A 24523-nucleotide genomic window follows, 5' to 3' on the forward strand; every position below is an offset into this window, starting at 1 on the left:
ATTTGAATTTAGAACTAACCGGAAAGTCGGTACAGAAACTAATGAAACTTTCGCAATTAATTGCCATTTATAAACGAATAGAAACTAATAAATGTAGGGGCTATTAAAGTGCAATTATGAAAATGAACCATATTTTAAAATTTCTCACGTTTAGGTTTTTGTTCTAGTGTTCAATAAGTTTACTTTGAGTAAATTTATGCGGTTACGTAAATTGTGTTCGTGGGACTTTCCGTATAGAGAATTATGTGCGGAACTTTTCTAAAGAAACAAACTAACATGTCTTTGAGAGGACGAGTAACCCCGATATACATACGAAAGCTGCGATATTATCCGTATTGCTAGCGACGAATTTACTTATTCAAGACAGCATAGTGCTTGCTGGTAGCTAATGAACTTACTCGAAAACTTTACAAAAGTTTTAGTCTCTTTAAAAGTCGTTATTGACGTCAATATACATTTTTAACTATGCTATACCTATTAAAAATTTACGTATGCTACGTCAATGTATGGAAAAGAATGAGTGTATAAGCCCATTTTTCGCTCAATAAACTTAAAAGCATTTATAATCAAGTATAAAGTGATCACTTTGAAATGTTACATTAATTTACTTTTTTCATTGGAATGCCACAGATTTATCACTTCGTGCAGTACAAACTTGAAAGGATAGATAGAAAACAATAGCTGATTTTGCTACATTATCATAACATTGTTTATTATTTATAGAAAGAGAAGATAACTTTTTACAAGTTTGGTAGACTAACCAGTTGGTGTACCGCGCGTTAATAAGTTGCTGTTCCTAATTTTAGGTAGATAGGACGATTGTAAAGACTGATAGCACAGGGCCAAGATAAAGGCATGATCACACATTTTCAACTCTGTACATAAATACGTACGTTGACTAAAACGTTCTTCAATAATCTCTTCTGTCTCAAAAATGTAAAATTCAAAAAAAGAACAAAGGCATATTTGCTAACACACTTTTCTCGATTCGTATTAGGCTGTATATAAAATATAGAGTTCATCATATTTTCTTCTACACGAACCTTTTAATATTGCATTGGAAGGAAGATAATTTTATTTGTTATTATAATTATTTTCCAAAGTTTCCTAATTAGTGCCTTATTTGTGTTTCATATCGATACAAGGGAAAAATCGAATAAAGCCAGCCTTTATTCGTACCGTAATAAAAAGGCTCGTGTTGGTGGCGGCTAGGGTTGCAAATTATTATGCTTTGTAAGTAGTTTAATAGGCAAACAACCTTCACAATAAACGAAAAGAAAGAAATCTGCAAACAATAATTATTTTCGCTAATAAAAAGAAAGAATATTTTAATTGTCGGCCTAGCGTAAAATTAATGCAAGGAAGAATGTTAATAATATATCTCTTACTGCAATATACTTAACCTTAATTTTTTGAATTTTTGTAGCGGGCCGTTGTTCGTAAATCGTAATACAAGATGGGATATAAGAATGAAATATATGAAATTCATACAAATTTAATACATGGTGTCTGGTGGCAGCTTTATGTTTTCAAATACAAATTTTTCAAAAAGTAATAAAAAGTGCAGGGGAAAAGTTGGTGATTGGAATCACAGACCGTACGGATTTCTGAGTCACGATGTTTTTTTCTATTAACGTTCACAGAGGAGGCATTTTTAGGAGGTTTTTTTTAGGATTCTTAAGTGACTTTTACATAAAGAAACTATATAGTTACAATTTTCATTAATTCGCCTAGACTAAACAATTGACAACATTGAAATATTTGACCATAAAGACCTTAGGTTTTCTAATCGATCTACTGTCCAAATACTAATCTACTGCCTACTGTGATCTTTTCTTCTATGTCTCCGTGTGATCAGTCCCTTATTCTTATGGCGGCTTCGCAAGAGACAAGTCTCTTATAGCAAGAAATTGAAGTGTCCACCGTATTAGTTTGTCATGACCTTTTTCCCAATTTCTATTAGCTATACCTTTTTCCCTTTTTAATATTTAAGCAGTATTCACGATGTCTGAAACATTTTCATATGGTTTGCGCGGAAGTGCTAATTACCAGTGAGACGACGAGGGTGCGATTGACGAGACGCACATGAGAATTTTGAGAATAGATAAATGCCGGATTACCGTGTTAGAAACTTCTTCGTCTTAATTAATATAATGATATAATGTTTTACTGTTCAGGGCTTGAACAAAATAAATACGTGTATAAAAGTTTTTATAAAATTAATAAATTAATATATAGATTATACATAAATATAATAATATAAAAATAAATTAATATTACGTAATAAATAAATTAAAATACCGTTTTCACAACCGCCGTTAAAGAAAATTATTGATCCATATTTACTACTCCTTTACTAGACATGTGTTCTTGTATTATTCGCAGAATGTCCCCATTCTCGTTTTAATATTAAATTTGAATCGCCCTGATTAAAATATTAATAGCGTTGCTTCGGTCAAGTAAATCCTTGACTATTTCACATCTATTTTTAGACACTAACAGAAATTAAGTTTTTTTATTCGTATTTTAATTTGGATAACATGCACCTGAATATCTTATAATTCAAAAAAAAAAAACGTCTTTGGAGACGGAAATATTTGTAATTATATCATAAGCTAGAGATAATACTGTTTCAATGTCGCTTTCTTTTACCACGTGATCCAAAACCGTCAACTATTCATTTGCATTTCAATCAATAGGCTTACGGTATTGGTTTTGGCTAGATTCAATAAATTTATTTAAATCTGGAACGAATGCTACTCTGACGCGATATACGGATTGACTGGTTATAGATGTATAAGTTTTAAAGAGGTAAATGTATTGCACATACGCTCTCTCAATTAATGTATGGTACACCATATCCAAAAACGTCTGGTTTTATAAATTATAAATGACTAAATGATAATACAAGAAAATGTTTTTGAAATTCTGATTACTACATTTTAGAGTTAATTATTTAACCTTGAAGATTTTTTGCTGCAAGAAGATATTGGCCTGTTACAATGCAATAGAAAAGATAAACCGATGTAACATATTTCAGAATAATCCCTTTGAAACTAGGTTTAAAAAATTTTTGCTTACATCACACAGGCTTTTATATGACACATCTTTCAGGCTTTTATACGTATAACTAATCAATCTTTGTACGGATTCGCACTTTTTACATGTCTACTTGTCTATAACAATTTTTCTTTTCGTTCTTGACTCTTGTCAATGAACGAAAAGTAAAATTGTTATAGAAATTTGATGAAGTTTTGGTCTGTTTAAAAGGATATTAGGCATAGATATAGGCATAAGCTCGTATGAAATAACTTCCCTTTGTATGAAATTGTATTGTGATACAATTTATATTTTGATTTTGCTGTCGTTTTCGACGTTTATATACCAACATTAATCCGTAAACATTTCAAAAAATTTCAACGAATTCCCATCGGAATCGGGATTATATTTAATCCGTCAGTTACGCTGGATTATCGCAAAATGGCGAAATATTGATACTCCAGAACCCGTGTAGCACAGGAAACAATAATAGCTGTTTACAAAATGTTACGAAAAAAATAATGTTATATAAAAAATAATTTTTTTATAACGATTCTCCTCTTAAGTGTGTTTTATATTTTAATTATAACAACATATTCCTTTGAACTCCGAACTAACGATAACCAAAAAATAAAGGCTAAATAAGAATTTGTTTATTAAAATACAATATCTTACATTTGAGACCTCATTAAAATTAATAACATTATGGTGGAATCCACCTAAACAGACTTTCACAAAAACATTTCATCAACCAGCCATTTATTTTGAATATATTTTGTTTACTACACAAAGAGTTAAAAATGTTCAATTTCATTTTTCATTCGTCCGTGAAAAGGCAAACGAAACTAGTATCTATATGCGTATAATATATTTTTCAAAACCTATTGAACTGCGTGTCCGACCGGAACAAAGTGTACAGGCGGATGTACCATCGTGTTGCAATTTAACCGACCCCGTGTACACGCGCGGATAAATGTTGTCGACGGTCATACGATACGTGTGTGCCGACTAATTGGATAACCGGTTTTTGGTCCAAGCAATCAATACAGCTATATACAGCTCAATTTATAATATTACTTCTAACTAATGCTGAACAGAATATAATCACCAACCGCACACGCAGCATTTCCGCTGTTGTTATTCTACTGTAAGAACTTACCCTTTTTGTATCTATAACTTCGTCATATATCTTTCTTTGTTTAAAAACTCGTAACACAAATATCGCACAGAAAAAGACCGGACAGAAACCAGTGAGTGTATAAAATTAGTAAGATACCTTCTTTCTTGTGACTGTTGGCCTAATGTCACAGAGTTCATAAGTACATTAAAAACTCGTGTCACTTTTCCAATAACTTTCATCGTTTACGATTAAGACGAACTTCTGTGGTAACTATTAACAAGTAGTTGTTATCTATTCACAAGGAGTTTTACTGCGAGATTGTTTTTATTTAAATGATTTAAAAAAATTAAGACTGTTCTATATATTCTATTGTGTTGATTAGAATAAAATTGAACAATTACGGAAAAAATAAAATATGATCTAATAATTTCTGACAAATATGACTTTTACGACCCCGAATACAAAACTCAACACATTTGTGAAAATTTTCAAATCACATTTGACATTATGGCGGTTCGGCTGCTTTAAATTGAATTGGCTTTATATATAGTTAGCTTAACGTATTTCTACGTACAGAAAAATCCACAGATGTCGGTGCATTTTTGCAATCATGTAATTTTGATTATATTATAAATAATTGACAGAGACACTTTTATACCTGTAACCTTGTATTTCTTTGTACATGTTCTTAAAGTAACGTCATAGAGTTACGAAGATAAATACAAAAATAGCTTCTATAAGTCTTTGAAAATAGTTAGGTTTTATATGTTCCAAATTCGCAAATATCCGTACCTTGTTGGGTTTCATTGATTTTGAAGCGTCCTCGACCTTTGTTGCCGCTACGTTATTCAGCCCTCGCGGGCCCCGTACTTTCGGAATCCCACCGACCCCTGCGCCACATCCTCTTTCATTAATCTCAAACGGTTTAAATGCCTTTAATCCTGCAGATAATGCCTGATACGCTTTAGTTATGCGTGGTGACAATGGATATACATGCAGTTTCAAAAACGAATTAAAAAGTATTGTCAACAAAATTAACTATTATTATAGTATTGTCAACAAAAAACTTATGTGTACTGTGAGTACACATAAGTTTTTTTTTGCACGTTTTAGAGGTAACACGGTTCACCAACAAGAATAAATGCGCTTTTTTTCACACGAATTTTGTTTGTTTGTTCTAGCACGAATCCATTAAATATTTTTTTTTTTAAATTCTTCATGACGCATGTATTACCAATGTCAACTAAATCTCAAGTTTTGTGTAAACAAAAAAGAAACGGTTGCTCCAATAAACAGTTTTTGTTACAACAAAAACCAACAGAGGTCGTTAATAATGAACGGTATTATAGAAATGATAGCATTTTTGTTCCACTCCAAAAAAAAAAAGGCGCAGGCTTGTTATCAAGCAGCAGTAATTGCGAGATTGATGATGATTTTTATTCTCAATTTCAATTTTTACTGTAACCTAATTTTCTTTTTTCTTTTTTGTTATAAAAATGAATAGGTTTTTTGTTTTATAAACACTTATTTATGTTACATGTACATTTTTGCACCTTTTTCTAGATAACGTAACGATCGTGGCAAAAAAAGAGAAGATTATTTTTTTAAAAAAAAAGAAGAAATTCTTTATTCAAATCACTGTACGATTAACCAATGATGTATAAGGAAGTTAAAAATATGTGGAAAGATCAAAAATACTAAAAAAAATTAAGTACTGGTTTGTGTAAAAAAAAGTATTCGCAAAGTAGCTTAAGGGACTATTGCGTTACAAGTAGGTTGTTTGAGTGAAGCTTATAGGATGTTCTAACGCTGTTAGTGTCATCGACATATAATCAAATAAGATGGTATGAGGTCGCCAGTGACTAGTTCGTTGAGAGTCAATCGAGTTAGCAAGGTAATACAGCTTGTATTTAAATAACCGCGTGTGTTGCCTACTACTTGTTTTAAATATTAAGGTCGCCTACTTATCGTCATAATGTTGTAAAATTTTATTTGTCGCTGGATAGGCTAGGCTTGTGAACGGTGGGTTTTTCTATAAAGCGAAAAACAAACTAGTCTTTCGCCTAGTCTCCACTTTAGAATTTATATGTTTTCACGGTTGTAGAAGTACAGGCACATAAAATAGTCCCTACCGTCGTCTCTAGTAGTAATTGAAAGATTTGAATAACAGTTTTACTGGAAGATATTTTATATTAAAAAAAAACCAGCGCTCGCCACAAGTAAGGCGAGGATCGCGGCAGTCTTACTCTACTATTATATCATAGTATACACATACAACTTACTTAATATGTCGACACGCTATTGATTAGTGGATATGTGTATCATTCGATCTTCCTAACGAGACAACTTTCTTGTGAAATTGAATAGTACTCTATAGGGATGGCTGACGAAATACGCCGGGCTCTTTCCTTTAGTTGGAACTCAGCGAATGCTTTCTCATATAGTACCGTATTTCGGGCCACGATTCGCTCAACGATTTATGGAGAGAGCTCGGGATTTCTTTACGAGATAGAATCAGAAGTAAGGAGAATCATAGAAAAGTGAAACTAGCCGATATAACGCAGCAGATTGGCAAGTGGAAGTGATAGTAAGCAGGCTACAAAGCGCACAAAGCAAGTGGCCACTGGGGCCTTAAGATCCTGTAGTGAAAACTATGTCATGGGCCAGTATGCACAGCGTTGATGGATAGAGAACCTTGTTAAAATCGTCGGAAGTCGTTAAACGTAGGCTGCTTCCAGCTGGTTATTAGAATGCTATAGTGAAAGCCTGGACGTTCTACTGCTGAAACAATGATGATGATGATGTTCTATAATCTCGATTATGAAGCACCAGTTAATAAGGTCTAATGTGTAATTGGGTCGATGAAAATGAATTGTATACATTCGCCCGACTGTATGCTCTTGGTCGCTTCCGTCAGCCATTGGTATTGTGAAACAAGCAACTATTTGAAATTATAATTATTAAATTCCACATACAACCACGAGATAGAATAGAGAAGAAACCTACTATGATAACTTAGACGCCAGCCACACAACACAATCCACTTCATTCAAGATTCACACACCGTCTTAATTTAAATTGTGAGCTTTATATGCGCTATTTAAACCCAGATGTTAAATTGTTATTCTACCTTAACATGACATTTATTAATAACTTTAAAAATAAAGGGTAGCTATAGTTATAACTCAAGATACTTAGAATGTTAACAAATTTGGATAACATTCATTACCAGAAAAGAGAGCCAACTCAAGAAAAAATTAAAGAAAATTTTCGCAAAATGACAATACTATTAACGCTAAGGTGTTTTCTTTAATGCGTTTGTCAACGTAAGGTTGTTGAATAAAGGCTATTTTACACGCAGGCTCCTTGGTCTTGTGCCCGACTGGTAAATGCGTTCGCTTTATTGAGTTCTCTCTTCCTCTCTTCGTGGCGTTTTGCGACACATAATTAATCTAATCTCTCTATAATCAATTACACGTTTTATCGAAATCATCAAATAAATTATCTTCATCATGAATTTAGCCGTAAAACTTTCATTACTACAACTATGTCTAGATAGACATAGATATAGTCTAGCAGATGCCAGGCTTATGTCTTCCAGCGATTTCCGATCACCTTAAGAAGGTCATTAATCTACCTTCTGTCCATATGTGTACGGATATTCTGGTCATTTACAAGTAGGTGACCGTAGTAAAAATACGACAGAAAAAAATGGTACACAGTGCCAAGGATTAAATTCCTAGATCTTACAAGTCGCCAACTCTATGTCTATATTATGTTTATTTACACAGCATAGCAATGATTAAAGTATATTTTAAGATTTAATCCTGCCAACAAGACGATTTACCTTGAAGAAAAGACATTGGGCTGTGTTCACGTAAATTCAAACACTAAAATAAAAAGGTATTGTTCCAGGAAATTAGGGCAGACGACTATTCTCTATAGAGGCAACGGTCTGTGTATTATGCTATGCAAGCCTCATATATTTTATGGAACTGTTCCATTTTCAACTTGAATTTTTTTTCGCTTTTTCGAATACGGCGGTCTGGTGGCATGTAATAAATAAAAATAAAATAATTTATTAATACCTCATATAATTTGAGGGATATATTAAACAGCTAAAAACAAAAATTAAACGATTCGATGTTTGTGCAATTTTTTTTATAGTTTTCCTTTTTGTTTATAACATACCCAAACACACACGTACATGTACATGTATATATATATATATATATATATATATATATATATATATATATATGTAAATAGATATATATATGTACACACACACACATAAATAAACGAAGGATTATTTTTTAAATAATTTCGTTTTAAAGTGTATTGAAATACAATTAATTATTCCGCACATTAAAATATCTGCATTTATCTTCGGCTTCGTACCATAAATTACGTTGATCGATTATTTGGTTATTATTTTAAGATAACTCTAACGCTGTTTGTTTGCGTACACTACATCAGTTTGCTTAATTTCAAATACTAGGAAGTGAATATCAGGGTCGTCTCACCGCGGCTGAGGTGATTTTTTTCAATTTACCCATTGTAGCGACATGTTCTTCGCTCACGCGGTACGAGTTATTACTAAATTGCTTCGCTCAAGGCCGCGACGCATTTCGCTGTCGACACAGATAGTGTATTACGAGAGGAAAAGTTTTTCGCGCCCGCAAACCGGATCCTTGTTGTTGTCGCTCCAATCGCGCCTACGGTCTATTACGTGAAATTATTTCATACACGTAACTGTGTAGATGTTGTAAACACGTGCCCGTGGCGCCATCTATCATTTGTATATTGTTAACGACGTTCGGCCTTCGTGCGTGCTTGTCACGTGCTGGCGTACGCACTGCTTTACCGTTCCGACCGGCTGTAGCCAATAAAATCATTGGCTGCATTACCGACGCTCTCCATTACCCGCCAATCGCATCGAAATTCGCGTTAAAGCATGCACATGTGACTAACGCGGTGGTTGTGTTGTATTTTAAAATTTTCCTTATCTAAATGATAAATTCATTTGTATTATTGATTTTAATGCGTTATTATTGCCTGTTTTTGACAATTATTCAAAAATAGTGACTTTGTTTTGTTATTTAGGTGGTGTATTTCAAGAGCACATTAAATAATGACTATTAACGCCATCCTTGCTCATTGACGGCGTTGTACCACACTGCCGTTACTCCGACCTTTACTGATGATTCTTTTAAGCCATTTTTAGATGGCGCTATTTATAATATATACATTTTTTTAATTAATTTAATAAAATTTATCGGTTTGATATTTTTCAAATTTTAAATCAAAGAGTTAACTGCTTTTTCAAATTCAACCCTTTTAATCATTTCCGGCATTACTTATTGTATCTCATTTATACTTAAAGTCAAAATAAATAGCATTCACTCCCTACGTCGTTACTGTCGATATATTTTACAGAAAAAAAACGATTTATTTTTGCCGCTCTGGCATTGAATATTTGTACACTAGATGAAAAAAGATTGTTGATATAGAAGGTGAATATGTTGTTAATTAGAAATAAAAACTTGTTATTAATGTAGTCGTGTGAATTAAAAATTAATTTTCGGTCTCCAAACACAAGCAAAACAATCTGGATTTAAAATTACGAAGAGTCGAATATGGAAATATTTACGTGCTAAAAGCTTCATAGCACTGTTTAGATCATAGAATTCTAGAAAAAAAAGCAATAATGACTTGGAAATTTCAAGGAAGACCCTCGCTGGGATTCAATGATGTTAAATTCACAAAATATTGCAAATTGTTCTCTCTCTCTCTCTCTCTCTCTATATATATATATATATATATATATATATATATATATATATATATATATATATATATATATATCTTCAACACAGGTGGATAGAACAGACTACACCGTTCTCACCTTACAAACGCTGTTATGGCTTAACTAATGATAATATATAAATAGTCAATATTCATTTAACTTTCATGTAAGAGCTCTTCACTATCACTCTTCTCATTGTTCCTCAATTCGAAAGGTCAATCCAACAAACTCGAGTGGTGCTTGTAAAATAAATCCCTGTAACTGAATTACAAACCACTTGTTACAAATAAGAAAAATAAATTTTCCTTCAAATGTTACGCGTACGTCAAAACCTTGCTATATTTTAAGTTATGGTTGATTAGTTGATTGGGAAAGATGAAAATATATCGCAGAATGTAGATGAAATGTATTGGATTTAAAATTGAGTTGTCACGAAGGTTTGCTAAACCTTCAATGCATATTGATGAAAAATAGCAACATACCACTTTGAATACAATAGTGTACAGTAGATGCATAGTGTTTTATATCTGCAACGTAAGGTTTATTAATAATTAAATATAAAAATATTATATACATGCATAAATATAAATATATATATATATATATATATATATATATATATATAAATATGCAAGATATATATTTTTATAAAGTATGAATAAAAGTCTTGCATTTGATGGTTAAGTATTCTCCACCAAAAAGGCCTTAAGGAAGTATATAAGTATCATGAAGTCAGCCAGACATGATTTATTTCTAAGTGTCACGGCCTACAACCTGCATCAGTGTCAACAATTTCCAGAGAGCATAGTTGATCGAATCTACAATGTTCCCTAGGGTCCGCAAGCCTGGCTTTGAGCCAAATTTGGGCACCAATCTGAGCCTCAATCAATTGTATTACATTTTTGTTCGTTATTTTAAAGAAAAAAAATAGTCAATTTTTTTAATTTGATCTATGAATAACTTACGTACTTAAAAAAAAAGATCAATTTTCATAAACTATAATTATCTTCAATGGTCACTTTCTTATATAGTTTTCTGAAAACTTAGGGGTGTTTGTAATGTGCTCTTAATATTTTATGCGCTTTCGGGTGATGAGTGTCATATAAAAAGCCTATATAAATCAAACAGCTTAAAAAAGTCTTTTTTGAAATTTTTATTACTGAATTAACTTTTGCTCTATCTATCGGAAAGTAGTTGCACTAATATATGGTGACAATACTTTTTTTTTAATTTATTTCCATCGCTTAAATACATTGATCAAGATTAATTTTATTTTAGGATGTGAAGTATTTTTTATGATAAGATACTAGTGTATACTAGGTATCAGCTACACTAGAATTATCCGTGCAAAAAAAAAAACTCTTTAACACTACGATAGTTTGTTCAGTGGTCGATAGATGGCGTAATATGAAAAGACAGTTCAGTCTGAATTCGAATCTTCAAATATTTTTTCGACTAAATAGGTAGTTGTTTGCTAGTTACTACGGTCAAATTTAGATTTAGAATTAGAAAAACAGTAAGTTTACTTGAATAAATGAATTTTCTTGTTACTTTACGTTAAACGGACCTTTGTTTAAGTATGCTAACTCTTAAATTATTGACCTCAAAAATTAAGGTTTTAGTTAAAAAATAAATTCATTTAAAGAACACATTTCATAAAAAACTTTTTTCAATGTTTAAAAAAATATCATTATTTATTTTAACCAAAAAAAGGATATGCATAATTTTTTAATTTATTTCTTTAGTGAAGAATTTGTCTTTACGTACAGATGGAGCCACTACTACTTTCCTAAAGTTCGACTTGTTTCCTAAAGTTACAGAAAAGTTTAAGTTCTGTAAAATGTCTTAAATTATACGACACTAATATTATTGTATTCGTTTTGAGTGGTAAGTTTTATTTTTGTTATACCGTTTGATTCTAGTTTCTATCAAATCTGGACTCTTCTTGCAAAAGAGACCCCCTTTCTTCTCACGACGTTACACGTGATCACTCTAAATGCATCATAGTGGCAGAGGTGGTAACTCTTTAATTAATTATATGTAAAATAAACTAGAATAAAACACTGGCTGTTCACTCAATAAGTCATTTTTTAACAATAAGCATATAATTTTTTTTCCACTTATAACATTAGCAAATTATATTTCAAAATAGGAACTGTTGCGTTTCTGTCCACTTCTTAGTAGATCTGACTTCTTAATCCTGACCTTTTCATAATATTAAAAATAATGACAATTTAAATGTGCCAGTTAAATGACTACCCTAAAAATGAAAATTTGAATTTGTAATATTGTTAGTCTCAGAACAGGTCGTGCTAGCAGCGTACAATTACATCACATTAGATGTTTTAAAATAAGTTGTAAAAATGATTTTGTAATGAATTGCAATGTGTTTATAATTAATGATATTATGTATAAATCTAAATATCTTTGGTTTACAATGCTCATGAAACAATAGAATGTATAATTATAAAAACGTGTTTTTTTAATTACATTAATTTATTTTTAAAATATGACATCGAACGTAAAATGTTTAAGTTGCCGAGACTGTGTTCTCTGTCTTACGTTGTCTGGTGGTTTAGTAATGCACATTATGACGGGTATGATCCCCGGTAGTCACGGTCAAGTTCAAAATATTTATTTACGTCTATTACTTTTAATGTTATAAAAAGGGTAGTGTAATCAATCCGTGAGCAACCATCGGCTCAATATGCTGATCAGCGGAGAAGAACCGGCCAGAAACTCAAAAATTGTTTTTATAATGGTAATTTAAAGATACATTATGATATACGAGTACATGAATAATGAGTAAACCAACCAAGTTCCATACATATCATAAATAAAAACTGCTGAGAACAATAATAACATTTATTTAGTAATTTATAAATAAAACTAAAATTTAAGAATGTCTAAGATATCTTATGGAACTTTTTTTATATACGCGTACACTTAGATCAATGGAGGATATGCAAACATTGAGTCCTCACAAAACGTGAGGAAAACACGGAGAGGACACTTCCATGTGAACAGCAACTATGTGTAACATGAAACTGTACAGATTACGGAAGACCGTGTTCCTTTATAGTACGAGTCATTTTTGATTAAAACTTTTCGCGAGCCTTTATTAAATATACATTAAGGGGCATGCAATAGGGAATTTCTTTTTACAGAAATTTTAATTTTGCAAATGTATAAATAAAAGTAGAAAATAATGTGTATCAAATTTAAACATAAGAAAATATTAATATATATTTATTTTACTTCATTTGATTATTAAAATTAAATAATTAATTGGTTAAAGTGTTTCTCATTTGAATTTTACGAATGTTAAAGAGGAATACGAATATAATAATTGACATAAGTTTATTGTTTCGAATATTGAAATAATTCGACAAAACAATCGAAGCAAAAAATAATCTTTCGAAGAACCGCATGCACCTCGCGAGTCGCAGGTTGCACCTAGGCATAGGTAAACAAATAAGCATAGGTCTAGATTAAATTTATTACAACGGTGAATTATTAATCCTTAGTAAAAAAAATTATCCGAACGAAGGATCGTTATTTTTAAAATTATTTTTTTTTATCGTGTTCTTATCGTCTCTTGTACTTCACCAATTTTTTTTCATTACATATAGAAAGAGATTTATTTTTATCATTTTGATCGCGTATACGTAAGACATTTCCAAAAGTTTATAGATGGTTTATTGACGAAATATACATAAGGAAGTGAAATAAAAAAAAATAACTGTTGTTTTAGTGTAGTGCAGTACCAAGATTTTGTTTTGCAAATTCTGCTTGAGTGTTGAGCATGCAAACATTTGCACCTGTCTAAAATACGAAACAGTACGTGTCATTAGTGCTGTGATGAATTAATGCTGACGAACTAAAATTTGGCGACTAGTACAGGTTCCGATTAATGGATTACGACGTCATTAGCCCCCATTCACAAACAAATATATTGTTTGTTTTCATGGATTTTTTCTATCTTTACTTATTTTTTGTTCAATTATTAACTTTGTAGTATGCGAAACAATGAAGTAGTTAGACTTCAAGGCTATTACTAGAAATAATCATCTGCATAAAGATCTGTTTATTTTGAGAAAGTTTCTTCTCCTAGTACTTTTTTATTTACTTATTTTTAATTTTATCTTTATACCTATATACCTCCATCTTAGAAAACAAATCGAAAATTCTTTATTTAAAGTTTATCTTTAGATATTAATTAAATTTACTTCATTTGATGTATTTTTTGAATTGTAAATAAATAATGTTAATATTTATCTTACACGGGAACAGACGGCAAACATTTGGCCTTGCGAATAACGCTTAAACCAACTGTATGCTACTTTTACTAATACTTCTCATATCATAAACATGTAATTTTTTTTACAATTTTTCCTTTTTTGAAGTAAAAATTTAATAATGTTTACGTTAGACTTACTCATTTTAACAGAAAGAAAATCTAATGGAAAATAGCACGAAACAAAATCTTACTATTTTTTTATGTGACATTTTCAATCAAAACCAGCCATATACAAATAATATAGCTAAAGAAATTTTATTACGCGTTCATATATACTATTTACAAAAAGACATTTCCTCTGTCTTATATAAGATGTTTGCTGGTAGCAGTGAGAAACAACCATTGCTGCGTATATTACGAACGCTATAAATGATTGTGATTGACCTAATAATAGTAGCGAGAGTGTATGAGAGACAACGAAATTGAACGTAGAATAATAAGCCAACGCAAAAAAGTGTTTACAACCGTGGTTACGTGGAGCATCCTCACTTGAACTCAATATAGAGTGATCATCTGTAATCATAATGAGGGAGGCACTGTTCACACGCCGTACGAAGTGGTAAAATTAATCCAAGGGCCCGACCTCGTAATATACCCAAGCTAAACAGGATGCACTTTCGGTAGTGCAAAATATGTAACAGCAAGTGACCCTCCCGACTGCTAACAAATAAACGCACAGTATATATACACATACATGCACATATATATTCAAATACCATTACTATGAAAGCGAATTTGATTGAAGTATTTAATTTTTGAACATAGCTATACAAAAACATAGGTAATCCATAACTACGTCTTTTACTAAAAATTAAAGATATACAATATGTTATCCGCAACTGTACTTAGGTATTCTTTTAAGGTGATTTTTCACTTATATTTTCGCGACTTTAAGTGTTTTTTTTTATATATAAACCAAAAAATAATCGAGATTCTGTATGTGATATATACAAATAGTCTTGTCTAAGTTTCGCTATAGGTTGCATTTTGTTTGCGAACGCATAATGATTTTACACACATCAGTTCACAACAGTGGTCATCGAAGAACATATTGCGACGTCAACATCAATGTCACCTCTTTTTTTCCACATGCTTTTTTCTCATCACTTGCTCATTGTTTACAGATTTCCTGAGCCACGGGGCGAGTTTCAACAAGAAGTACGGTTAGTAATCGAGTGTTTAAATTCAGTAAAACATAAAGCCTTACGTGCTCCGAAAGAAAAATAAAAATAAAAACGGCGTTTCAATTTGGCAATGGCGGAGAAATAGTACGCTATAAATAGAGGAGAATTAAAAAGGTACCCCGGTAAAATAACGTTAAAATAAGTTGTTTCGAAATCGTTTGACGCATTCGTTCTGAAAACACGAAAACTTTTCTTTTACATTACTTGTACAAGTTAAATTTATTTTAGGAAGCCTTTTAAACAAATATGGTAGTTTTACTTCAAATAGATTTCGAGCAATAATTGGTCTTGCGAAATAATATTAGATATCAAACACAATCACTTTAATTGCGCTACATGAGACAATTTTGCATTTGCACTTGAATGTTCTTCAAAATTTGTTTATTTGTTGCTTCATGTACTTTTATATTCTTTCATTTTACAATAATAGTTTGAAATTTATACTGTGTTTCTGTCTGTTTATCTATACTCGATATATTCAAAAACTGTGCATTCAATCGCGGTGACAATTTGATAAATTATAAAGTATATAGTATACTAGCTGTTCCGGCAAACATTGTTTTGCAAAAAAAAAAGGTTTTAATTAACAAATAAAAATAAGGGTTGATCGTAGAGGGGTGAAAATTTAGGGTTGTATGTATTTTTGTATGCTGTATCATAATAAAATAAAAACCAAAAAAATTGTCTAAAAAATTAAAAAATAAATTTAGGGGTGGACCACCCTTATCACTTAGGGGTATGAAAAATAGATAGTAGCCGATTCTCCGACTTACTGAATACGCATATAAAATTTGGTAAAAATCGGTCGAGCTGTTTCAGAGGAGTTCAAGTTCGAACACCGTGACACGAGAATTTTATATATTAGATATAACACAGCAACGGGTGAATGATAATAATCCTAGTAATTGTTAAAATAAACTATCGTTGGTTACCATAACAGTTTCATTAAATAACTTATTCTGATAGCAAATGTCGTACATAAACTTATTTATATATTGTTATTAGAATAAGGATGCCGATTTTTATTAATTTATTAACTTTTTTCTTCGAGCATCATTGGCAAACTCATAATCGCCTAAAAGAGCCATGGAGTTGAGCCTATGCTCAGGATTTCTACAGGATCGAAAGAGAAATGAGGAGATCCATAGACGAACGGACATATCAGACTCAGACTGATTCAAATGACTAAAAAAGATGGCCGCTAGTGCCTAAAGGTTCTGGCAACAAGCGATATTGTTAAGGTCGTGATGCTACGTCTGGTATTTTTGGAAAGCTATGGGGTAGGCCTATGTCCAGTAGAGATACCCCAAATAGTCTAGTATAATCGACGAAATGATAATGAAGTAGAGAAGATCAGAAATCGATGAATTACCCTCTTCGGAAATGTTTACACACACACACACACACACACACTTATATATATATATATATATATATATATATATATTTATAACATACATATATATATATACATATATATATATATATATTTATATATATATATATATATATATATTTATAACATACACCTTGTATTTTTCTATCTGTAGCAAAATGCATATTTGTTGTTAAACGTTAAGGAAAAATCTTTACGTTTTGGTTTAAAGTAATTAGTATTATACACTATTGTATAAATAGTGAACACACAAAAGATCTATAAGCTAATGAGTAATCATTTTATAAAGACAAAACTTGTAATGTAACGCATTCGCTTTTGCATATGTAAATTATTAATATCGTCTTAATATTACCAGTTGGCTGTGTATAACTTTTAATGGATAGAATACACTATTCATCTTGTTTTGCCTTACAATATGTTTTCTAAGTATTTTTCTATATTTAAGACCGAAGTCTAAACCTTTGAGATCATGATTATGTTACGCTTGTGTATATATAATAGAGAATTTTATTCATGGATTCTCTATTCGGAAAGATTTGATGAATGTGTCCAACGCTTTGTCGAGTTTTTTTTTTGTTTTAGCACGTGTTCGCAAAAACTGCGATCACGTGCTGTTAGACTTGTGCTACGGTTTCATGTATTTATCAATATAGAGTTGGAGACTGACTTAATTTGAAATTGATAACAAAACAGTACTAAATAGTCCTTGAAAGTAATTGAAAGTATTGGCGTAACGTTGATTCGGGACATGATGCGCAGGAGGGCTTTAATGCAATAATATATTTGACCTTGGTTTATCCATACATTTCATTTGTTTCGTAAGACGTTATGTCATGTTATTTGATGCGTAATTATAATGACGAGTTATAGTTCTTATGTGTTTCTTTTATGTAACAGAGATAGAATAGTCTTAGGATCCATCCAGCAGAGATTAAAGTTTCTATTCTACTAGCTGTGCTAAAAATATTTTACCGCTATTAGTTAGTAAGATAAAAATTTAACCAATCAAAAATATATATATAAAGATGTTCCCATGCCTGAAACAAAATCGCTAAGCTTGCTATTTAAGCTCGACTACGATTACATTCGACGAATTGAACGTTCGTTGAAACATTTATCTATGCTGACACTTATTTTATAAGAAAGAAAAACTAACCGCTCCCACAGACTTACTGTACTATCAATACTGGTCTGTCACATTTCTATAAAAAAAACTTGTAACATTTTTAAAAGATCAGGTCATTCATTGAATGAATCTTAAATAAATAAATTATTAAATATGTAAAAAAGAGGTTTACTTAGTACAATCAAAACAGTAGTAGCATAGTGGCCAGTCTGTGATTTAATAAAATTGGTGATGATTGAATATTCGACACTATACTTTTAACGTAGCAAATAACTTCACTATATATAGTTCATAAAAGGTGAGCGAATAGATCTTGAAAACCAAAAATGTTTAAAATTAATCTTTGTCATTCCCACTGTTTGTCACGTAAATAATAATAAAGAGCAATAAACTAGTTCGTATTCGAATTATCCGTTATATGTTACGTAGTAAACAAACCTGCCACACAGTTCACACAAAAAAGTGCTACTTCTAAGGTATCGGAACAAGTAAGTTAGAAGTTGTGGCAGTAGAAGGGAATTTATCTGAAACCCACTATTAACGGACGCCGAAGCGATCTAAAAGCTTATCCTTCTAATACAGTGAAACATGTAGTAGTAAGTAGTAGCCCAGGCCAAGGCTTCCCCGGTGGCCCTCGAGTTTCGCCAACATATCTACTCTACCTTACCCGCCGCCTTAATTTCGCGAAATCTACAAATGCAACTTGGGCAGCAGTCTGGACTAAAAGATAATGAAATTAAAAAATACTGTTAAGTTCTTCGGAGGATGCTGAATAAATTTCAGTTTCCTATCGGTCCTATTGGATATAAGGGTGTGTAAATATAGGCCATATTCAGCAAAAGACCTCCTACGGCTGTAATGGTAATGATAATGAAACCTCTGTGAGAGAAGGTATCCTTGCGGTACTAACGGTTGTTAACTACTTATCCCATGCGTTGTTTTTAAGTTCACGGACCTTTTCGTTCCGTGAATTCAGTTCTGATGAAGCTGTAAAAGCCCCGGGCTATCAGTATCAACATCAACTGAGAATAAGCCATGCGTTGCTCCATTAGTTTACTCTCTTTTACAACATTTACTTAAAATTTATAATAGTTATATGTAATGACTAAACGAAAATAGCATGCCATTTGCAAATCTTGTTACCGAGAAATAAAGTTTTGCTTTATGTCAAGATCTATCTTCGGCGCACTAAATCAGTCAACAAGATTTCGTTACGACAGTATTATTTTGCAAGTTATGACTGTGCAACAAAGCAGGTTAAAGAAGGCAGTGGAGAGTGTTTACGACTTAATCGTAACATTGCTAAATATAGGCTTTTAGAAACATTAGTCGTTATTTAATATTTGTTTGATAATCGAAAGTTATTTCAATCTAAGCTAAGAACTAACCTTAAAACCAAGGGTCATTGGAGCCCAAATATTCTCGATTGTTAACCACGAGCTGGTAGACGCGGCTTGGGTAGTCCCTTCACTTAAAAGACTGATGGAATAATCAAGGTCGCGAAAAGTGGCTGAATACGGGCAACGAAAGACCGGGGATTGTGGTGGGCGTCCATAGGCTGACATGTTAATTCATATCTGCTTATAATCATTTACAGTGACCACTACAACATGCGTAGTATGCCGGGTGAATGCCAAGTTTGGTCGATACTAGAGCTAGATTCAAATCCTTTATAATGACAATCTTCAACTTAGAGTAACAAGGCATAAAATCCACACCAAACATTTTGTGTGTTCACTTTCACAATGTAAAAACTGTTTATGTATATTTTGTTCTAGGTGGTAAAAAAGTAATTTTCCCCTTTTCTTAATTCTCCATCCATCTTGGTAAAGAAAAACTGGTCCCGATATTTGCTCAGTTAAGATAATTTTGTTTTACTATTTAATATGAATAGTAATTAGTGGTTAAAAGATTTTTGATGGTTTCAACTGTTTATCCTGCACGATATAAAGACAATAGATGTAATGTCAATTACTTTATGAATGTTCCATATTACATTTTATATATGACATCTCATTTAATATTTTTTTCTTTTAAATCGAATTCTAGCAATACATTTTTTTATAAATTGAATGATTAATAATTAATTGTGTGAAATAACAACAAAGTTAATATATTCACTGTTAAATTGTGGAGCTATTTCATACGATCCAAAACTAATACGTCACATGAACTTGAAGAGATTTATAATTAGAAAGTTTACTTAAAACTTAACGCTAAGAATAAATTTCCTCATCCCTTCGGTTTATATATTTTAAGAGCCACGTTTAGTGATTTTAGATATATTTAAACATGCCTTATGTGAGTTGATTAGATTTTTTTTCTAATTTGGAATTAAAGTTTTTTAACTTTTTTTAAATATTAAGTTACATATCAATGTTATATTATGATGATTATAAAAAACTAATTTATTATAAATTATAATACTAAAAAAATCGACTGATAGATTAAGTTATGGGTAGTCACACCCTATGACTCGCTAGGAAAATCATATAATATAAATATCGGGGAGTGTAAGAGAACAATCTGATACAGTATAAACACGTTAAGATCCCATGCCCTTCATTATTGTTGAAAAGTGTTCTATGCGAGAGTTTTTGTGGGTTGAAGTTTCCTACCACTGTATGCTTCTGGATCGCAAAGTAGTTTTTCCGAAGTTTTCCCATTGAATAAAAAAAATCGCTTCTCCGCTAAAGTTGTTATTATAAAATAATTATAGTAATTAGAGGCAAATCCTCCAGTCGTATGTATCATACATAACTATGTACGACAAATTAGAATTAAATTCAAGTCATTCATACGCTGGCCTTGTGCGAAGTTGTCGTATGGTTTGACGTACAGTTGTATTCTTGAGTCATTTAATAAATGTAAATGAACATCTGTGTTAATTCGTGCAATACTTAGTTCGAAATATATGTTAAATATAATTATTAACGTTAAACATTTGATGACGTTCTTGTTTCATGTTAGCCATATAACCATAGACTTATTGAGGGGTATCAAGGATTAGATGTGGAAGGATGCTTCTCATTAGGCTTCCACGCAGAAGGTAGGCTTAAGCTAGAAACGCGTGCAGGGTGCGAGACGAGAGAAGCAGAATGAAGGGTGAAGGCGGCAGGGCGGGGGGGTTGAGCACGTGTCCGGCGGCGTGCACGTTGCGGGCGAGCGTGCCGGCGGCGGCACGTGGCGCCGAGTGTGCGGAGCAGTTAGCTTGCGACTGCCTCAATCCCGGCTCAGGTGTCTCCGGGATCGGTTGTGTTCGCCTCTGCCACAATTGAGCTAATACCCGCGGATACGGGCGGCGCTCGCTCCGGATGCTGGTCGGCGCGCCGCCTCGACCGTCACGGATACATCGACATGGGGACCGACTCCTCGAGGCCACCGCCGTCTTGGCCCTCTGGCCCATGTGGTCCTCCCCTGACTGACCGCTATTTTCTACCACCACCTGCACCGCTACCAGCGACAGCGCGTCGCGTACCATCGCGCCCTTCGCTCACAGGTACGCTATGCAATACGGTCAAACTCTTCGCATACCCCCATTAATTAAAAAAAAAATCAAACTGCAGCAGATGGAATTCGGAATATATTTTAAGCAATTTTAAATCAAGAAAATCATTAGCGTTTTTAGAAAAAATCGGTTGCGCGCGCGTTGTTCTGTGATCATAGATATTTGTTAGCGGTAAACATTTCAAAAATATTTCAATGAAATTTGGATTAATGCTGCCACTGCCCTTGAGATTATTAAAATTAAAGAACCAGTTCTGTGAATGATTAATTATTGATTATGAATTTTGTAACTTTTTGAACAAAAAAAAAATTCATCGGCATTTTGAATGAGCGTAAACAATAACAATGTATCAATGTGACGGTTGTCCGTGTAGGAAATAATATTCTTCGGAATATGTATCAATATGAGGTTTGAGCTCGGAAGCCATTGAAACCATATCGCGGCTCATTTGCAAGGTCGCGTAGATAAAAAAAATCTCTAGTCCGGTGTAAACCAATCAATACACATTTAAGGTGTTATAATAAATATTTTACAATTAAAAATCATAAACAACCAGTAATACGTCCAAATTTCCTTCTCTTATCTTAAACCAAAAGTTACTTAAAATTCACTATGCATCTTACTTACCACTAAATTATTTTTTATTAATTTGAACATAGCAATTAGTTCATACAGTATTATTTCGTTTTGTAGTTGTACATAAATAAATTTTTTACCACTTTTTTATATAATTATAATTATACAAATTACACCGCTTTTAATTATCATTCAATTAAATTATGGGAAATATAAGTGAAGCGTTAATTTGATTCAATTATATTTGACATTTGAAATTTTTATTCCGTGTTTATTGTATTCTATGAACATAGTTATCGATGTTTAAGTTATTGCGTCTTTATTCTTACGTTCACGCTACAAGCATTCTTTATAATAATCCTCCGATTGACACGAATCTCAGAAATTCATCTTTTAGATCCTTAGGTCTTTCATTTCTTCTTTTTATTTCTTTTATTCTTCATACTTTTCCTTTTTACATAGCCATTTAGCTACACGTCTAGTAGTGATTCGATTTTAATTAAAATATTAGAAATAGGATTCGGTTAAATATCAAAAGATTTTTTGATTTGAACTACAAACTGTAACGTCATTTCGTTCAATCGTTTCAGTCGTTTTTTTTGTTAAGGTATAGTAATTTTTTTTTACATGTGCGTGAGTAAATATATAAGTGTTTAAAATTGTGAACGTTGAGTTTAAACATACTCAAAAGATTTACCGCGTAATCATTACTCAATATCTGATGTTTCCAAGTATCTAAAATTTGACTTTATAAAACAATAATACGTTAGCTTCCATTTGTAACTAAAATTAATGAACATTTTAGTTGTCTATTCATCTCTTCATTGAATTGTCTGAGTGGCGTCTCTCTTCGCGTGATATCTCAAGGAGTATGTTATCGTAACATACACTATTGATGGTTGTATATAACCTAGTCCATTCAAGTATATTCACAAGTAGGATCTTCAACAACAAACAACGAAACAGGTAGTATATTTAAGAATATACAAAGTGCACATGCAAATAACAGGAAAAAAATACTATGCAATAAGCGCTCACTCTTGTGAACAACTGCATACACGCGTTCATAAAATTAATGCACTGCCTCTGTTGCACTAGCGTTTACCTAACTAGTAAAATTTATTCCTAAGTAATAAGCAGAAACTTTTACTTTTAAAAACACAGAAGCAGACAATTGCTAATAAAATATTCTTTGCGTAATTTTGAATTAGAATAAAATAACATATATTATTATGCTATTTTTTACCACATTAAAACATAATTAACAATGGATTAATTGTTTTATAAATTCTGTCTTTTCTTAAGTAAACAAATATGAAATAAACAATATAAAATAGTATAGATTAGCGGACATAATTTTACCGCATGTTTATTAACTAGCATGTATTATCGTTAGATGGCGCTGAAATGTATTTTACGTCATACCAAAGTATAATACATAATCTATTATTTTGACGCATTATGTATGACTGAACGAGTCGTAATTCGATTTTAAAATGTATTTCTTTGATATAAACATTGGATCATGGCATTTTATTATTACTCACTTCTAACTAAATCCGATTCGCTTAAGTTACCTGATCAGCATCTACTGATTTATTAATCTCGTGTTTTGCAAGTAAAACGAAATAAACTTAGTTACTTATGATTCCCAAAAAAGGGGTGTCGAGGTCGTTTCATTTTGCATAACTTGTGAATGCATAACTAACTAAAAAAATAGGGTTTTCACGCCATCTCATTCAGTCAATCTCCAACATTTGTGTTAAATCATAAATTTATATTTTTCATCTTTATCATAAAAATGAAGAATAATTAATTATCCACAAAAAAATGAAAATTTTTTTTATTTGATCTAATTTGTACACATACAATTTAATTGATAAAGCAAACTGATTGTCTTTACTTAAATATTTACTAGCCTAATCTTGATTAAAAAAAGTTAATTTTAATAATGTGGCTATTGCTGATATGATATTCTCAGAGTTCACTCTCTACAGTCTATCACGACAAGAGTTTTTAACATGTCATGAGCATGGTAATGTTTTTGGATCCTAAATCTTATTGGCTCCTTTATAATGCTTAGATTTCGCTGTTTGTAGGCATACTAGTCAATATTACTCACTCACTTTATGCAAAATGTGCGATTCCCAGGGATCTAACCTTTCACCTACGTCTATAAATCAAGTGCGACGCTACCGCGGCACATATCATAAAGTTATTTAAAACTGTAATTTTTCTTTGTAACAGTATCACACTTTGAAAATATGATCGCGTTTAACGTCAGCTATTCTCATCTTTAACATTTTATTCGAGTTAAAAAAAAATATTTTTTATAATTTAACCGGTGTGGCGGTGAGAAAATTTATTCCGATCACGTTTTCAGTTTTACATCGGCATGTTTAAATGTATGTAAATCAATAAAAATTGTATTTTGCACGTAAATAACCGTCATGCGGATATGT

The 24523-nt window shown here is 31.9% G+C and overlaps 1 protein-coding gene across 3 annotated transcripts in view; it reads left to right on the forward strand.

Moving 5' to 3' along the window:
* The window catches only part of Pdp1 (PAR-domain protein 1), a 188981-nt gene that overhangs the window by 131088 nt on the left and 33370 nt on the right, over positions 1 to 24523 (forward strand). For 2 of the 3 annotated variants that reach the window (XM_068776837.1, XM_068776879.1), the window contains exon 2: positions 15393 to 15431. The exons of the other annotated variant lie outside the window; for it this stretch is intronic. In XM_068776837.1, coding sequence (XP_068632938.1) covers positions 15393 to 15431 — 39 coding nt within the window. The remainder of the gene's footprint in view (positions 1 to 15392; positions 15432 to 24523) is intronic. 3 annotated transcript variants of the gene reach the window in all.

The sequence above is a fragment of the Battus philenor genome, unplaced genomic scaffold (genome assembly GCF_028537555.1).
Source record: "Battus philenor isolate CCGP_79_NKW_IND1 unplaced genomic scaffold, ilBatPhil1.0.hap1 SCAF_1, whole genome shotgun sequence".
NCBI lineage: Eukaryota > Metazoa > Arthropoda > Insecta > Lepidoptera > Papilionidae > Battus > Battus philenor.